This window comes from Engystomops pustulosus, chromosome 3, assembly GCF_040894005.1.
Source record: "Engystomops pustulosus chromosome 3, aEngPut4.maternal, whole genome shotgun sequence".
In the NCBI taxonomy this organism is placed as follows: domain Eukaryota; kingdom Metazoa; phylum Chordata; class Amphibia; order Anura; family Leptodactylidae; genus Engystomops; species Engystomops pustulosus.
In genome coordinates, this window is record NC_092413.1 from 182,774,887 (window position 1) to 182,792,069 (window position 17,183).

General features: G+C 44.3%; 1 protein-coding gene across 1 annotated transcript in view; it reads right to left on the minus strand.

The window, feature by feature from the left end:
* Positions 1-9,385, minus strand: part of FARSB (phenylalanyl-tRNA synthetase subunit beta) — a 30,872-nt gene extending 21,487 nt beyond the window's left edge. The window contains exons 1-11 of the mRNA XM_072143140.1: positions 9,252-9,385; positions 8,784-8,839; positions 7,460-7,614; positions 7,076-7,148; positions 3,778-3,893; positions 3,481-3,631; positions 2,945-3,053; positions 2,783-2,853; positions 2,633-2,694; positions 1,388-1,439; positions 293-354 (exon numbers count right to left, since the gene is read on the minus strand). Coding sequence (XP_071999241.1) covers positions 293-354; positions 1,388-1,439; positions 2,633-2,694; positions 2,783-2,853; positions 2,945-3,053; positions 3,481-3,631; positions 3,778-3,893; positions 7,076-7,148; positions 7,460-7,614; positions 8,784-8,839; positions 9,252-9,309 — 965 coding nt within the window. The 5' untranslated portion in view covers positions 9,310-9,385. The remainder of the gene's footprint in view (positions 1-292; positions 355-1,387; positions 1,440-2,632; positions 2,695-2,782; positions 2,854-2,944; positions 3,054-3,480; positions 3,632-3,777; positions 3,894-7,075; positions 7,149-7,459; positions 7,615-8,783; positions 8,840-9,251) is intronic.
* Between the last annotated feature and the right edge of the window lie 7,798 nt (positions 9,386-17,183).

Sequence of the window (17,183 nt, forward strand, 5' to 3'; positions counted from 1 at the left end):
GAACGAGGGTTCTAACTAATGGATGGACAGTGAATGTGAGTGTCGGAGTCAGCCAAGCTCTGCAACATCCCACACACCCACGGATTTGAATGTAGAGGCAAGACACATCCTCTGCTTGCTGCTCTACCCATTAATGAGGGACCCAGCAGTCAGACCCACATTGATCACCTTGGATCTTCTATCCTGTGGAGAGGATAACTTTTGATAACTTTGGACAAATCTATTTGGACAAACAAGGCTCAAATCCTTTAATACGAGTAAGAAATCTGTTAAATATTTTCATATTTCTTACCTGATTCCAATCTTGCGATTTATATTCTCTGCAACAAGAGTCTCTTTCCTGTATGCCAGCTCCTGTATCCCAAACACTCACACATTAGTATTAAAAAGATGTTGCTGCTTTTTAGTTAAATTTAGGAAAGCAATGCTTAGTTTGCTACCTTGTAAGGCAGCCTGGTACCATTTGTGACTTTCCTTAAAGGGCGTCTACCACCAGGATGAAGGATTGTAATCCAAGCACACTGACATACTGGTGTGTTCCCCCGTGGTAGGATCTGCTCTTCTTTAAGATTTCTATGCCTTTTTTTTTTTTTTAAAGGCTTAATAATTATGCAAATAAGCCTCTATCAGGCTCTATTAACACTTATGGAGAATGGAGCCCCTCAGGCTCATTTGCATTTTTTTTTTAGTTTTTTTTTGGTTAAAACCAGGGTATAAGAAGCGAAAAGAAGAGCAGATCCTGCCAGAGGAGGCACACTCTAGTATGTCTAGGTGCTTGGTTTACACTCCTTGATCCTGGTGGTATATGTCCTTTAAAGAAGAGCTGCTTACTACAGTTCCTCCTAGTGCCGATTTTCAGGGTGCCAGGTCCTCTTTAAACAAAAGTTACTTCCACAATTGGCTGATAACTCAAGCAACACTGCAGAAAACTCAAAGGGAGACTGACTGTCTTAGGCTTAAAAAAGGGTCACAAAAGTATACATGTGCCAAAAATAGCCAAATAAAGAAAAACAACAAAAATTAGTGCACCAATGTGTTCTAATATCTCAGCAGTTTGAAAATTTGACCCAGAATATTGAGGAAAATTTGACAAGAGCTTAAAGGGGTTGTCCGACAGCATAAAAGAAAAAATCTATTGGTGGTCGGTTAAAAAAAAACAAACAAAAAACATTTACTTACCTCCCGGCGTCCCGCGCTGCCATCACTGCCGCGCTGTGTTCAGCTTCCGGCTGGAAACTGAACACAGCACGGCTTCCTGGCTGTTTGTTTGCATGGGGGGCGGGGCGGAGAGATGGCAGTGCGGCCACCAATAGGTCTTCTAATGCTGTCAGACAACCCCTTTAATTTCCTAAAATAGACCTTTACAAATATAAAGATAGTTTCTTACCGGGTAGAAATAAGTTTTTCCGTCTGGATAAATAACCTCTGCTGCCTCCACTCTGATAAAAATATAAAACTACATTAGGGCTAAAATACAGGACAATTTTATGTTTAGTTTGCTGGTATAGTTTACATCACTTGGGCTTTCACTGAACTTTAGCATAGTCTGTCTTATAACAAGACAGCGACCGCCAAAAGAATAGAAATTCAATAGTCCACCTCTAGAAACTGTTGGGAATCATTGCCTTCTATAATTATTAAAAGGAATCTGTCAGCAGTGGTGACCATGCAAAGATATACTCAATGTTAGGAAGAAGACTGGGAGAGGGCTGTATCGCTACTACCAGCAGGACTGTGAATTTGCATTCATATCTTCATAGATTGTAGTTGAACTTGGAGCACTGGTGTGTGAAATCTGTAAACTGTATAGAGAGCAACAAAGGTCCTGTCCCCGCTCAAAATCCGATAAATATAAAAAATCTTCTTTATTCAAATATGGATAGATAGAGAGAGATATATATATATATATATATATACATACACACACACACACACACACACACACACACACAGCATATTTGAATGAAGAAGGTTTTTTTTATATTGTGCTAGTGGTTTTTATTTCCTCAAATGTGGATTGCTGTATAATGTGTATATATAAACAATATAAACATTGTACAGCAAACCACATTGGAGGAAATAACCACTAGCACGAGGCACGGCCTACGTGTCTCGGTTCATAAGTCTTATTCACGGCTAAACTTGCAATGTTAAGCACCTTATAATCCATCACTTCCAAAAAGTCACATGACACGTCGGGCAAATAGCGGCCTGAATGCATTATGTGTCTTTTCACTGTACTGCTGCAAAACCTGTCCTCCCTGAGTTCATGTTGCATTGAGATATGCCAACTTCACTGTACCTTGACCATACAGGATAGTATTCAATGGGGCTGTGAGCGAGTCACAATTCATGGAGCTGTGACACACCACAAAATTAGGTTGTGTGCATGAAGAGATCTCACACACCAGGTCTGATGCACTGTAGACATATTCCCTTTACTACAGTTTTCTTATATTCACAGGACTCCATGAATGTTGTTATAGATGCAGGTCCCACAGCCCCACTGAGAACAGGGGTTATGAACCCTTATTCTACAGCGGTAAATTGAGAGGTTGATGCGCCACATGCGACGAAAGGATGGTCTGTGCCATAAGTACATAAACCCCTGAATGTATTGTGTCCTACTCACGTAAATGGCTCACTGCAGTATTCACTGAACATGGCGACCATAATGTCCAGGACTATTTTAGCCTGCAGGAAAATAAGGAAACACAGTAAAACCAACAAAAAAAACTAAGCAATAAATTACAAGGACAATGAGATATATTATCACATTTACCTTTGTAAGGTCTGTGGCCGTGCATTCAATAAATACGTTGCGGGTATTCAAATTGATTTTTGTGTGATCCCCTAAAATCAACATACAAAAATGAAAGTAGAAGGTGAGTGAAACCCCTTTAGGCTCAGAGAAGCGAATACTTCTGAAAAAAACATACATTACCATTAATGATGGGAGGCATAGAGAGCAGCACCCCATTGCTGTCATAGATCACAGGATAGACTGGTTTGTCTTCAATTATGTGCAAGAAATGTTTCAGATGGCTGTCGGTCTGAGAAAAAAGAAATGTTATTACAGGGGGATCCGACCACTGGGACCCTCATTGATCACAAGATATCAATCTGATAAATTTGGAAGTTGCAGAGGTGGTGCCACTACATACATCTCTATAGGACTGCTGGAGACAGTCAGGTATTGCCCTTTCCTAGCCCTACAGGATTAAAGGAATAGGATAGCCTCACCAGTCAAAGCAAATTCATTGACTAATGCATGGTGCAGGGCTTTAGTGAATCAGCTGTGTCTGGAGTGTTCCTTTAAATGGCTCAGGATTGCATCTGTATAGCTATTGCTTTGTACAGAGAACGGTAAACTTACTGCCATTAATCCAACTTTACATGGTCAGTAAACCACTATCTCTGTTTTTAGACAAATTTTCTTGAACACTGAATTATACTATGTTTAATAAAAAAGTCACTCACCCTGTAGAGCTCCATCAGCTCCGGTGCAGTGTACTCTTTGCTTTGGTTCAGTGGCTTGAATCTGATGCTGGATGGAGGTTTTGCTGTGAAAATAAATGGTCCTGTGATGGTGTCTAGATCATGGGTTCCAATAGCAACCAGCGTTCTTCGCCTAGGAGATTAAGGGATTTATAATAACACAAGACTGTAAAGATGCCCCCCAATATAATGCCAGTAGCAGATCATCCAAGGTTATAATATTCAGCAACTTAACCAGAGTCAATGAGAAACCAGAAACATATGTGCCATAAGTTATACCTGCATATGTTCTGGTGAAGCTTTTCTTGCAGATCAATGAAATTTTCATATCGCTCCTGGGTGAAGGTTATGTTCCGGAGTACTGCAGCCACTGCAAAGGGACGCACTGCAGCTGTCTAGCACACAGAATAACAAATGCATTAGTCATATGTGCAATATGACATGTAGAGCATAGTGGAAAGTATTACTGTATATACTCAAATATAAAACCCCTTATTTTACCACCAAAAACTGAGAAAACCTATTGACTCATGTATAAGCCGAAGGTGGGAAATGCATTGTTCACAGCCCCCCCCCTCAGTATATAACCTGCCAGCCCACGTAGTATAAATAGCCTGTCAGCTCGTATAAGCCTGCCAGCCCCCCAGTATATATAGCCTGCCAGCCCCCCAGTATATATAGCCTGCCAGCCCCCCAGTATATATAGCCTGCCAGCCCCCCCCAGTATATATAGCCTGCTAGCCCCCCCCCCAGTATATATAGCCTGCCAGCCCCCCCAGTATATATAGCCTGCAAGCCCCCCCCCAGTATATACAACCTTCCAGCCCCCCCCCAGTATATACAACCTGCCAGCCCCCCCCAGTATATACAACCTGCCAGCCCCCCCAGTATATACAACCTGCCAGCCCCCCCCCCAGTATATACAACCTGCCAGCCCCCCCCCCCCCAGGAAATACAACCGGCCAGCCCCCCCCCCCCCCCCAGTATATACAACTTGCCAGCCCCCCCCCCCCCAGTATATACAACCTGCCAGCCCCCCCCCCAGTATATACAACCTGCCAGCCCACGTAGTATAAATAGCCTGTCAGCTCGTATAAGCCTGCCAGCCCCCCAGTATATATAGCCTGCCAGCCCCCCAGTATATATAGCCTGCCAGCCCCCCCCAGTATATATAGCCTGCCAGCCCCCCCCCAGTATATATAGCCTGCTAGCCCCCCCCCCAGTATATATAGCCTGCCAGCCCCCCCAGTATATATAGCCTGCAAGCCCCCCCCCAGTATATACAACCTTCCAGCCCCCCCCCAGTATATACAACCTGCCAGCCCCCCCCAGTATATACAACCTGCCAGCCCCCCCCAGTATATACAACCTGCCAGCCCCCCCCCAGTATATACAACCTGCCAGCCCCCCCCCAGTATATACAACCTGCCAGCCCCCCCCCCCCCAGGAAATACAACCGGCCAGCCCCCCCCCCCAGTATATACAACTTGCCAGCCCCCCCCCCCCAGTATATACAACCTGCCAGCCCCCCCCCCAGTATATACAACCTGCCAGCCCACGTAGTATAAATAGCCTGTCAGCTCGTATAAGCCTGCCAGCCCCCCAGTATATATAGCCTGCCAGCCCCCCAGTATATATAGCCTGCCAGCCCCCCCCAGTATATATAGCCTGCCAGCCCCCCCCAGTATATATAGCCTGCTAGCCCCCCCCCAGTATATATAGCCTGCTAGCCCCCCCCAGTATATATAGCCTGCCAGCCCCCCCAGTATATATAGCCTGCCAGCCCCCCCAGGAAATACAACCTGCCAGCCCCCCCAGGAAATACAACCTGCCAGCCCCCCCAGGAAATACAACCTGCCAGCCCCCCCAGGAAATACAACCGGCCAGCCCCCCCCCCAGGAAATACAACCTGCCAGCCCCCCCCCCAGGAAATACAACCTGCCAGCCCCCCCCCAGTAAATAGCCTGCCAGCCCCCTGTAGTATATAGCCTGCCAGCCCCCCCCCAGTATATAGCCTGCCAGCCCCCCCAGTATATAGCCTGCCAGCCCCCCCAGTATATAGCCTGCCAGCCCCCCCAGTATATAGCCTGCCAGCCCCCCTTAGTATATATAACCTGCCAGCCCCCCCCAGTATATATAACCTGCCAGCCCCCCCCAGTATATACAACCTGCCAGCCCCCCCAGTATATATAACCTGCCAGCCCCCCCAGTAAATATAACCTGCCAGCCCCCTGTAGTATATAGCCTGCCAGCCCCCTGTAGTATATAGCCTGCCAGCCCCCTGTAGTATATAGCCTGCCAGCCCCCCTGTAGTATACAACCTGCCAGCCCCCCTGTAGTATACAGCCTGCCAGCCCCCCTGTAGTATACAGCCTGCCAGCCCCCTGTAGTAAATAGCCTGCCAGCCCCCTGTAGTAAATAGCCTGCCAGCCCCCTGTAGTAAATAGCCTGCCAGCCCCCTGTAGTATATAGCCTGCCAGCCCCCTGTAGTATATAGCCTGCCAGCCCCCCCAGTATATATAACCTGCCAGCCCCCCCCAGTATATATAACCTGCCAGCCCCCCCCCAGTATATATAACCTGCCACCCCCCCCCAGTATATACAACCTGCCACCCCCCCCCAGTATATACAACCTGCCAGCCGCCCCCCCCCAGTAAATACAACCTTCCAGCCCCCCCAGTATATACAACCTGCCAGCCCCCCCCAGTATATACAACCTGCCAGCCCCCCCCAGTATATATAACCTGCCAGCCCCCCCCCCAATATATATAACCTGCCAGACCCCCCAGTATATACAACCTGCCAGACCCCCCAGTATATACAACCTGCCAGACCCCCCCCCCAGTATATATAACCTGCCAGACCCCCCAGTATATACAACCTGCCAGCCCCCCCAGTATATATAACCTGCCTGCCAGCCCCATATAGTATATAGCCTGCCAGCCCCATATAGTATATAGCCTGCCAGCCCCATATAGTATATAGCCTGCCAGCCCCATATAGTATATAGCCTGCCAGCCCCATATAGTATATAGCCTGCCAGCCCCATATAGTATATAGCCTGCCAGCCCCATATAGTATATTGCCTGCCAGCCCCCTGTAGTATATAGCCTGCCAACCTGACCCCTCCATTAGTAAAAAAAAAAAAAGAACACTGTACTCACATTTCCGACGCCCTCCGTAGATCCTCTTGTTGCTACGAATTCTCTTTGGGTCCTTCGCTCTTCTTTGGCTCCTTTTCAGGTCGTTCGGGTCTTCACTCGGCCGGCACACACAATGACGTCAGCCGCTTGCCAACATCATTTTTTGTGAGCCATCGGCATCGTGAGGGTACCTGAAGAGGAGCGGAAGGACCCGAAGAGGCACCAGAGCATTGGAAGCAAGAAGAGGACCTATGAGTGGCGTCGGAAAGGTGAGTACAGTGGATATAGTTAAGTAATGCATTTCAGTATACACATCAGTCCAATAAGCTTAACATGTGTAATTTTGATTTGTACAAAGCATGGCTATAAAAATGTATATTGTTCATTTCCCCAACTGTACAAAAGTTATGAAGCAAACGAATAAAAAGTCTCACCTCTTCTGTGATGAAGAGTCTTTGTAGTTGACTGTCGGCAGGTGTAATCCGCTTATACCTGGGGGCATCTATCCTGTAATTGTATAAAAAAATATATCAGTAAATATACATGGATTAAAAACTGATGATCCCTTAATAAAGGGATAAATATCTCATTGCTCGGGCTCTCATTAATCCTGATGACAGGGCTCCAGTGCCGGCATTGTTACCTGACTGCACAGCTGAAGAGATTTTGAGTTTGTACAGAGAAGTGGGAAATATTTGCGCAGCAGCGCCATTCCTACTGGCTGATAAAACTTTCCACTAACTTGGATCTGGATCTGCGAGTCTAACCCCCCCCTTCCAGCTAAAATGGTTCAATACAGATGGCCATTGATACAACACCTTTCTTTAAATACTTGCAGTCCCCGAACCAGTCCCTCCAGGCACAGAAGATCATAGCGGTTGGCAGGAACATCAATCTTAAAGAGTATGACGTCTGAAGCTACATCTACTTTTGCGTCGCCTTTTTCTTTGCTGAGGATTTCTCTCTCTGAGGTCTGGAATGGAAAGGAAAGGAATAACTACTATTACAATAGATCATAGAAATGCTCCAATAAATTTCCTATGGAGTCAAACCAATGTCTAGAGTCCTGTGTAGCATGAAGTTACATTACCAAGGTAGAATTCCTTTCAAGCCACCACAGCAAGTTTTTGGTGGTCTGACTTCCTGTACTGACTCACTGTTCCTTATAAGGCATAGCGCCATACGAGGAGTAGTGGCTGTGCAGAGATATTGCAACTTAGTCCTATTTACATGAATAGGACCAAGCTGCTGACAGTCCATGTGATGAAAGAAGGGGGGGGGGCCTGAACTCAGACATCATCATATATTGAGAATTTATTTTAAGGTTGGGTCATAACTATTAAAGCCACTTTTAAACAAATGCTCTGATCAGTTCTGTACCACAAAGCTTCAGCCCATTCTCAACATTTTTTGGTGGTGGGAACAATGTACAGTACTTTTTAACCTGATCTGACTCATAAGCTTTGTAAGCAACTTCTGTGCTGACATACGGGCACGGAAACTGGTGCAAAGAAACTTGCAATGAACTGTTGGGGAAACTACAAGGTGGCCTCACAGCTACTTTTCTATATGATGGCGTTAATATTCTGGTCTCTTAAATTTGTATTTCCAGATCCTCTTATTTTGCGTGACCCATCTATACCAAACCTTTGGGGTATATATGACTTGTTTTTACTATATAATTGGGGGAGATTTATCAGAAGTGTCTGAGAGCAGAACTGTTCTAGTTGCCCAAAGCAACCAATCAGAGATCATTTCATAAACAGCTGTGGGGAAATGAATGCTGAGCTCTAATTGGTTTCCATGGGCAATTAGAACAGTGCTGCTGTCAGACACTTCTGATTAATCTTCCCCTTAGTATTGATATCTTGTAGTCTTGTGTTTTTTCCTACATGGCTACAATTGTACTTTGAAATGTTTCCAAATGTTATTATAAAAATGTAAATGTAAAATACCTATAAATATTTAAAAATATATTGATACAGAAAAGTGGAGTAATTGTCCATGGCAACCAGGTACATTCCATCTCTTACTATTCAGGGGCCCCAACTCCTTCACTTTTCCTTAGAAGTTGTTTTACCCATCTTTTACTTTTATTACAATTTCTGCCTTTTGGAGGATATTATTATTATAATTACTTACGATTTCATCCAACTCCAATCCAAACTCAAAGCAAAGTTCATCAAACTCTTCATCAGCTGGAAACATAAAAAATAGATAATGTTATAGACCCATGTACCCATACATTAGGTAGTAGAGGAGAGAAGTCATAGTTTGCTTAGGATGAGTCAAGTTTAGAAGCTGCAGGAGTTTGTCAGTTTAGACCCCTATATCTCTGGCTCTGTAGCACCAAGAAACAGGTTTCTGGTGTCATATTAAAGCTAAGAATCTCATCTTTCAGATTACATCAGGCTTATGGTTCTGTGAGCTACAGCTAAATATTAGATTCACCCAATGAACAGGTGATTGGTTTAGATTCACTTGAGACTAATGTGCCCTGGTGTGTGACTCGTCATTTCATCTCCTGTAGGATATATATATGAGGAATCCCACCCCTGTCCCTATAGTAATCATCTGTATATGTGTGTGTAGTATACAGGCAGCACATACTGTATGTCCGGCCGAGGGCCTGGTACAGCAGATCTCTCTTCACACTGACAGTCGGCATGGTTCAGCTGCAGCACCGGCACAGGGAAGGAAGGCAGAACCCGGAGAGGAAACTTTTCCTCATACAGGTCTGACCATGGCGCCTGAAGAAATATAAATGCGATTACTGACTTCCATTGACCCGTTTAAGCATTTGTGTACAATTTATGATGTATATTATCCTATAACTGTACTTTATGAAATACATATTTTTATCATATGTCGTTTTAATCTGGAATATAACAGCAGGCATAACAGTGGGCACCCATGCACGCTTTACTCTGTATTGCATCACTTTCACGTCTCTAAAGTCCAGCCCTCTGCTTCATCCAATCAGACTGGAACACTCGCCCATCCACCAATCAATGTACAGCGTCATCTGGAGGCTTGGAACGCAAAACGGGGCCCTGATCTGTGCCAGGACCATTCTGTAGTGATAATGTGCAGCTATATACAGTAGCGGCCGTGGAGGGCTGGGAAGTATATGCAGCGGGTGTAGTGTAGCTCTCAGCGCAGTGCACATGGTCCTATACACGTGTCATCTCTAGGTTACATGTTATTGGTATAGGGTGTATATATTGGTGACTATTTAAAGGGATATTCCTTGGTGGGGTCTGCCACCTCTAATAAACAATATGATCACATATTCAGTATCACCTTTTTTGAGGGTAAAACAAATGTCTTCTGGATTTCATTACAAGAAACTCCACAGAATAGCCTAGTATGACCTCTGGAATTACAATAACTGCCACATAATAATAAATCTCTATTGTATAGCACCATCATATGCTGTGGCGCTTTACAGATAATGGGAGACAAACAAAATAAGACATTACAGTAGCAAAAACATGGCAAGATGAAAAATAGGACTCATGGTTTTGCTCGCAACCTGTCACATTCCCGAACTGCATTTAACTTATTGTAACTTTGTCAAGCAAGATCTGTATGTATTTTGTAATTATGAGGGATAGAGATTGGTAGATGAGGCCTGCCACACAGTAGTAGATTATAATATTCTCAGTTTGGGCAGTAGCCCAGGGCCCCAACCATCAGCCATGAAATCCCCATACATCTGTTCCTGCTTTCAATACACATAAAGGTCCTGATACTGCAGATTAAAAGCAGACAGAAGGGACACATCCGCCATTCTCCAAGAAGCTGATTCTAGTATGATATTTAGGAAGTGAATGCCGGTTTTGTAGGGGGTTTAATATTCAAAGCCGGGACAATGGCTGTCTTAATCTGCCCCTGATACCACAAAAACCTGAGAGGCATACATTACATTCAAGTATATGTTTTCATTTATATCTTTCACCAAATGTTAACCCCGACAGTGATGGCACACGCTTTGAACGCGTTTTTGGACCGTTTTGAAGCAGTCCATCAAAAAGCAAATGCATTTTTGACAGGTATGAGAAATTATCTTAAGGGCGCGGTCCCACGTTGCGTTTGCAAACGCAGACCAAACCGCGCCCACCGGGCGGTCCGCGGTCCAATCGCATCGGCGTTTCTCTATGTTGCTATTGAAAACGCCGATGCGATTGGACCGCGGACCGCCCGGTGGGCGCGGTTTGGTCTGCGTCTGCGTTTGCAAACGCAACGTGGGACCGCGCCCTAACTCAAACTGGTCAAATGTTTGAGTTATGCGTTTTTGACAGACTGCTTCAAAACGGGCCAAAAATTTGTTCAAAACGCTACGTGTGCCATTACCCTTAGGTGGTTTTTCATTAAAGTAAAGAAAAAACCCCTTTAGTTTGGGAAAACACACTACAGAATCACTGTGGATAGCTACAACTCTATCATGGGTGCTAAACTGATGAAGTTTACACAAGTCCCTTCCACATTCTGCAAACAAACAGCAGCATAAAATGATTTCCACTGTGGGTTTAGAATTCAGTATCAGGACAATTAGTGATCAGGGTAGAGGTCGTAATCGCTCTGTAGTGAATGACCTCAGCCTTAAAGGGGTTCTCTGGAGGTGGAAAAACATGGCTGCAGTCTTCCAAAAACAGCGCCTCACCTGACCATGGGTAGTGTGTGGTATTGCAACTAAGCTCCATTCATTTCTATACAGCTGAGCTGCAGTACTGGCAGTAACCATGGTCGGGTGTGGTGCTGTTTTTGGAAGACTGCAGCCATGTTTTTCCACCTCCTGAGAACCCCTTTAAGCATGATGAGTATCTGAACCTGCAGAAGGGAGTGTAATAGATTTTTGCAGCCACATAGGACATGTCCTATCTTTCCCCGTATTACGGGGCCGTGCGACATGTATGTCAATGGAGAGGGGCGGGGGTGAGCAGTGCTCACTCCCTCCTCCTCTCTTGTGTGTGGGCACACGTTTGTGTGAATGTAGCCTCAGACAGTAACAACATCAAAAATAAATAACATAATGTGAAATTGTTAAAAAAAAATACACTATAAACATTTACAATACATAACAAAAGACCTTGGGAACTTGAGTGCTGCAGAAAATCTTTTGTAACCTTGGCCAGATCTGTGCCTTGCCACAGTTCTGTCTCTGAGCTCCTCAAGCTGTTCTTTAGACCTCATGATTCTCATGTGCTCTAACATAAGATTATGGAGATTGCCGACCGTGGGGCTCTCTGAAAATAATATTTGCTTAATTATTTCCTTTAGTATCTCTACCACAGACTCGCCAAATTGGATTTCTGCTAAATGCATGAATTCTTTCATCAATAATTTGAACAATTAAAACAGCTGAAGATGCATCCTCTATGTGCTGTTGAGAAAAGAATGGCTGAGGGCGCTGTCCCACGTTGCGTTTGCAGACGCAGACCAAACCACGCCCACTGGGGCGGTCCGCTGTCCGATCGCAACGGCGATTTCCATAGAAACATAGAGAAACGCCGATGCGATTGGACCGCGGACCGCCCCGGTGGGCGCGGTTTGGTCTGCGTCTGCGTTTGCAAACGCAACGTGTGACAGCGCCCTTAAAGAAAAGATAGCTTAGTGAGTAACTAAACCTGGCATTTTTATTACAGTAATGAATAAATCAGGTTATAATATTAAACTTTTTAATATAGGGTACTTCATTAAGTAAAGCAGCTTTTCCGTACCTTTTTTGTCTCATTCTCACGGAGTGAGTAGTGTATATGAATATCTAGTGAGGTTTGTTTACTTAAAAAAAAAAACAAAAAAAAACGATTTACTCTTTTCCTTGATGATCTCTGATCTCTGGTTTATATAGCTTGTGTAAGGAAAAGTTATACAATATTTGAATATCATTTCTTTATCATTTCCTCACATGTTTCTACATCTCTGCTTGCTGTCCTGCGGTTATGGTTACTATGGATACTATGGTTACTACCACTGGACAGAATTCTGTCCATGGTCATGTGATGGACACACAGGTGCATGAGCCCTTATCACACAGCTCTGATTACTCTCTGTGCTTGTGCGCCTGCATGTACATCACATGGCCATGGACAGATTTCTATCCAGTAGAGGTGAACACAGAAGCTTTCTATAACAGGAAAGCAAACTGAGATTTAGAAAAGCGGGAGGAAATGATAACAAAATTATATTAGAAATTTGTATAACTTTTCCTTACACAAACAATATCAATTATTTTTTCAAAGTAGACAACCCCTTTAACCGGTTCGCGACCGCCCGCCGTGTATTCACGGCGGCGGTCGCGTTCCGATGCATGGAGAGGGCTCGCGGGTCGAGCCCTCTCCATAGCCGGTAAGTCTCTGCTGCATATTGCAGCAAAGGCTTACCGGTAACACCCGCGATCGGTGCCGGCACCGATCGCGGGTGTTTTCTTGCAGAACGCCGCCGGCAAAGCTGCCGGCGGCTTCAAACAGATGGCGGCGCATGGGCGCCGCCATCTTTCCGAGGATCGCCGCTCCCCGTGACGTCATCGGGGAGCGGCGATCCGTTGCCATGGTAGCTTCGGGTCTCACGAAGACCCGAAGCTACTTCGGGTTAACCCATTCATTACAATGTGCTATCAGCACATTGTAATGTATGAGGAGTAAAATCCCCATATACTGCCATACTGTAGTATGGCAGTATATGGTAGGATCGATCAGACAACCTAGGGTTAAAGTACCCTAGGGAGTCTTAAAAATAGTAAAAATAAAAATAAAAAAAAAGTTTAAAAAAAAAATTATAATAAAAAAACCTAAAAATTCAAATCACCCCCCTTTCCCTAGAACTGATATAAATATAAATAAACAGTAAAAATCATAAACACATTAGGTATCGCCGCGTCCGAAAATGCCCGATCTATCAAAATATAGTAACGGTTTTTCACTGCGTTTAACCCCGTAACGGAAAATCGCGTCCAAAGTCAAAACTGGCACTTTTTTGCCATTTAAAAAAAAATTTAAAATTCTATAAAAAGTGATCAAAAGGTCGTACAGTCCTAAAAATAATATCATTGAAAACATCATCAAAAGTCGCAAAAGATGACACCACCCTCAACTCCATACGCCAAAGTATGAAAAAGTTATAAGCACAAGAAGGTGGCAAAATAAAAAAAAAATTTTTGTTCATGAGGTTTTAATTTTTGTAAATGTATGAAAACATTATAAAACCTATACAAATTTGGTATCCCTGTAATCGTACTGACCCAAAGAATAAATTAGATGCGTCATTTGTGGCGTGAAGTGAAAGCCGTAATATCCAAGCCCACAAGAATACGACACAAATGTGTTTTTTCACCATTTTCACTGCATTTGGAATTTTTTTCCCGCTTCCCAGTACATGGCATGGAATATTTAATACCATCACTATGAAGTGCAATTTGTTACGCAAAAAACGAGCCGTCACATAGCTTTTTACGTGTAAAAATAAAAAAGTTATAGATTTTTGAAGGTGGGGAGTGAAAAATGGAAATGAAAAAACGGGAAAGGGCTCGGTCCTTAACCGGTTAAAGGGCTTCTCAGGAGGTGGAAAAACAAGGCTGCAGTCTTCCAAAAACAGCACCACACCTGACCAAGGTTACTGCCAGTACTGCAGCTCAGCTGTATAGAAATGAATGGAGCTTAGTTGCAATACCACACACTACCCATGGTCAGGTGTGGTGCTGTTTTTGGAAGACTGCAGCCATGTTTTTCCTCCTGAGAACCCCTTTAAGATTTCTGATATTAGACTATACAGGGAATGTCTATAAAGAGTTAAGACACTTTCTCTGGTTCCTTTATCTCTCAGCTGTCAGTGGATAAAGGACAGAAAGATGATTTATACAAACTGCTTAACTAGGGAAGAAAGTCAGGGGAAAAAAGAAATACACAAGGAACAGATCTGTTTAATAAAGTACAGTAGATACTGGAGTATAAGCTGAGTTTTTCAGCACAAAAAATGTGCTAAAAAACTCGCTCAAACACTTACTCAAAGATCCAATCACTGTAATTGTGGTAATCTTCTAATATTTGTTATACAATGCCTTATTCCTTCTAAAATCACCTTTTAAAATTATGTTAATTAGTCAGAATGGCTCCTTGGGGTGTTACCAGAGCCACTCTGGCTCTGTCTTTCCACTCCCCCTGCACCCTCAGCACTTCCCACACCCTCTGTCTGATGTAATATCACTTCAGCCGAGGGGGTAAGTGCTCCTTGCACAGTGTAACAGTCTGTGATGCTGCAGCATGGAGAAGCAGTGGTAAGACCCCGATAGTCCCTCTGACTTATTAGCATAACTTTAAAAGTTGATTTTAGAAGGAAAGAGGCCATGGGTGAAAATATAAGAGCCAGCAGCTCTGTGTACATCCCCACTTCCTCAGCCTGTTACCTGTTGTTGTGTTGGAAGTCTGCTACATAAAGAGATTGTGAGTTATATCTTCATCAATCCTGTCACTATGTGTGACCCCTGGCTGCTGCTACCATCACGGGCCTCCCCTTCACCATCTGCCTGGGAATCCCTTCACTACATGTACACCTGGAGTGCCCCAAGGGGAAACTTCATTACATTGTAATGAACTTTGTACTTCCCCTGTTCTTGGATCCCCTTGATGGCCCTGCCCGGCGTGGAAGAGGCCTGTTCACCTGGACCAAGCCTCCCGTGGCCCGACACTGGCGCCAGGCCACGCTACAAGCCAGCCATTCATATAACAGGGAAAACCAACTGACCCCACACCAAAGGACAGGCCCCTGTGGGAGGATGTTGCTGTTGTAGGTTCAGTCCAGAAAATCTCACATAAAACAAAACACGCACAATGGCAGTGGAGCTCACGCTACATAAATTCCTGTTGCTATTGTTCAGCATTACAGCCACACAGATTGTGACACCACAAGATGAAGAAGAAACCACAATTACCTCAGTATGTTGTGTAACAGGATTTACTGTATACAGCTCAGAATTTCATAGGCAAAAACCTATATATTCATCCCTAGAATATACCATAGATGTGTGATAGGTGCAGGACCCACCACTGGATCCCTAATTTATAACCTTATTTTTCTTGGTCACCCTGTATCCAGGCTAGAGGGGACTCAACAAGCCACTAACGTAGAACTGCACTGTGTACCCCAAAACACGTATACATTTCTTGATAATATTGTTATCACTTTTCACATTTAATGCAGCTGAAGAAAGATTTGCCTAATTAAATTGATGTTAACATTTGCATTTACAGAACACAGTAGTCAATTGTAACTGATGTTATACAATACAAGACACCGGGTGCTGGTTACCGATCACATGCGTTTCCATCGAAACCCATATGCAGGGCACGGCCCTGCGAGCTTTGATTCTTTCTAAATGAAGTCAAGGCAGTACGTGTAACGGAATCAAAACGCCCTGTTACAAAACAATCAAAACGTCAATGTGTGAGAACGCTCTTCGGGCGCCTGAGGGCGCTTTCACACGATGCATTGCGTCACGTTTTTTGATGCGTTTTTGGCGCATTCCAAAGGCTTCAGCCTTGATCCCTGCTGAGGTTACATTGCGTTTTATCAAATCCAGTGGAAACGCAATGTAACCTCAGCATGTGATCAAGGCTAAAGCCTTTGGAATGCGTCAAAAACGCATAAAAAAATACGACGCAACGCATCATGTGAACGCGTCCTGAATGTAGGAACACAGCCTGACAGCATAGATGGTGCAATACCGTGAGCTGGCTCGCATGTGGTGCGGGAGGGGTTAAGATATGCATCAGCTGGGTGTCAGACTCCCAGCACCTCCCCTGGTGTCTAATGTCAGCTCCACATAACAAGCCTCACTAGTGCTGGGGAAAGTATATCCCACCCATGCAAGGAAGTGCTGCACATTGTGCAAGTCCCTAATACAGAGGGGGCACCGCCACCGGGAGGTAAGTGACCGCCATGTGCTGCAGTGATCCCCCAGCCCTCCAGTCACTGTTTGAAGTATCTGTCTGCATTTATCATGTATCTGTGTGTTGCTGTAGTGTACGGACTTCAGAAAACTTTAGGGCCACCAGTTGCACTGAGCTCCATCCATCTAGAGCTTATGGGTTGTATTTATTGTACTCATGTGCAGCGATTCCTTTTTTCCATCTAGACGTTATAATTAGAGATGCACATAACTTTTTTTTTTTTTCCCATGAATTCTTCACGCTGCAAAATCTGTAACATGACGGATCTGTTCTGCCGTCCTTACATGTGACTTGTGTTCTCTTTACATACAAGTGTGCTCGTCTATTTTATACCTACTCTGTCTAAGGGTTAAGAAACAATTAGAAATGAAGTAACTTAGAAGGTTGGATGTCCCTGGTATAACTTGTAGTGTTTGCCTTTTATAGGGGTTGTCCAGTCACAACAATCTATCCCCAATCCACTGGATAACGGATAACTACTGTTTTGAGACCCCCACCCCACACTAATCACAACAACAGGGTCCACTGTATCTCCAAATCCTCAGAGCGGCTGATCGCACATCTGCCATGCTGCTGTTGTATTCATCTCTATGGA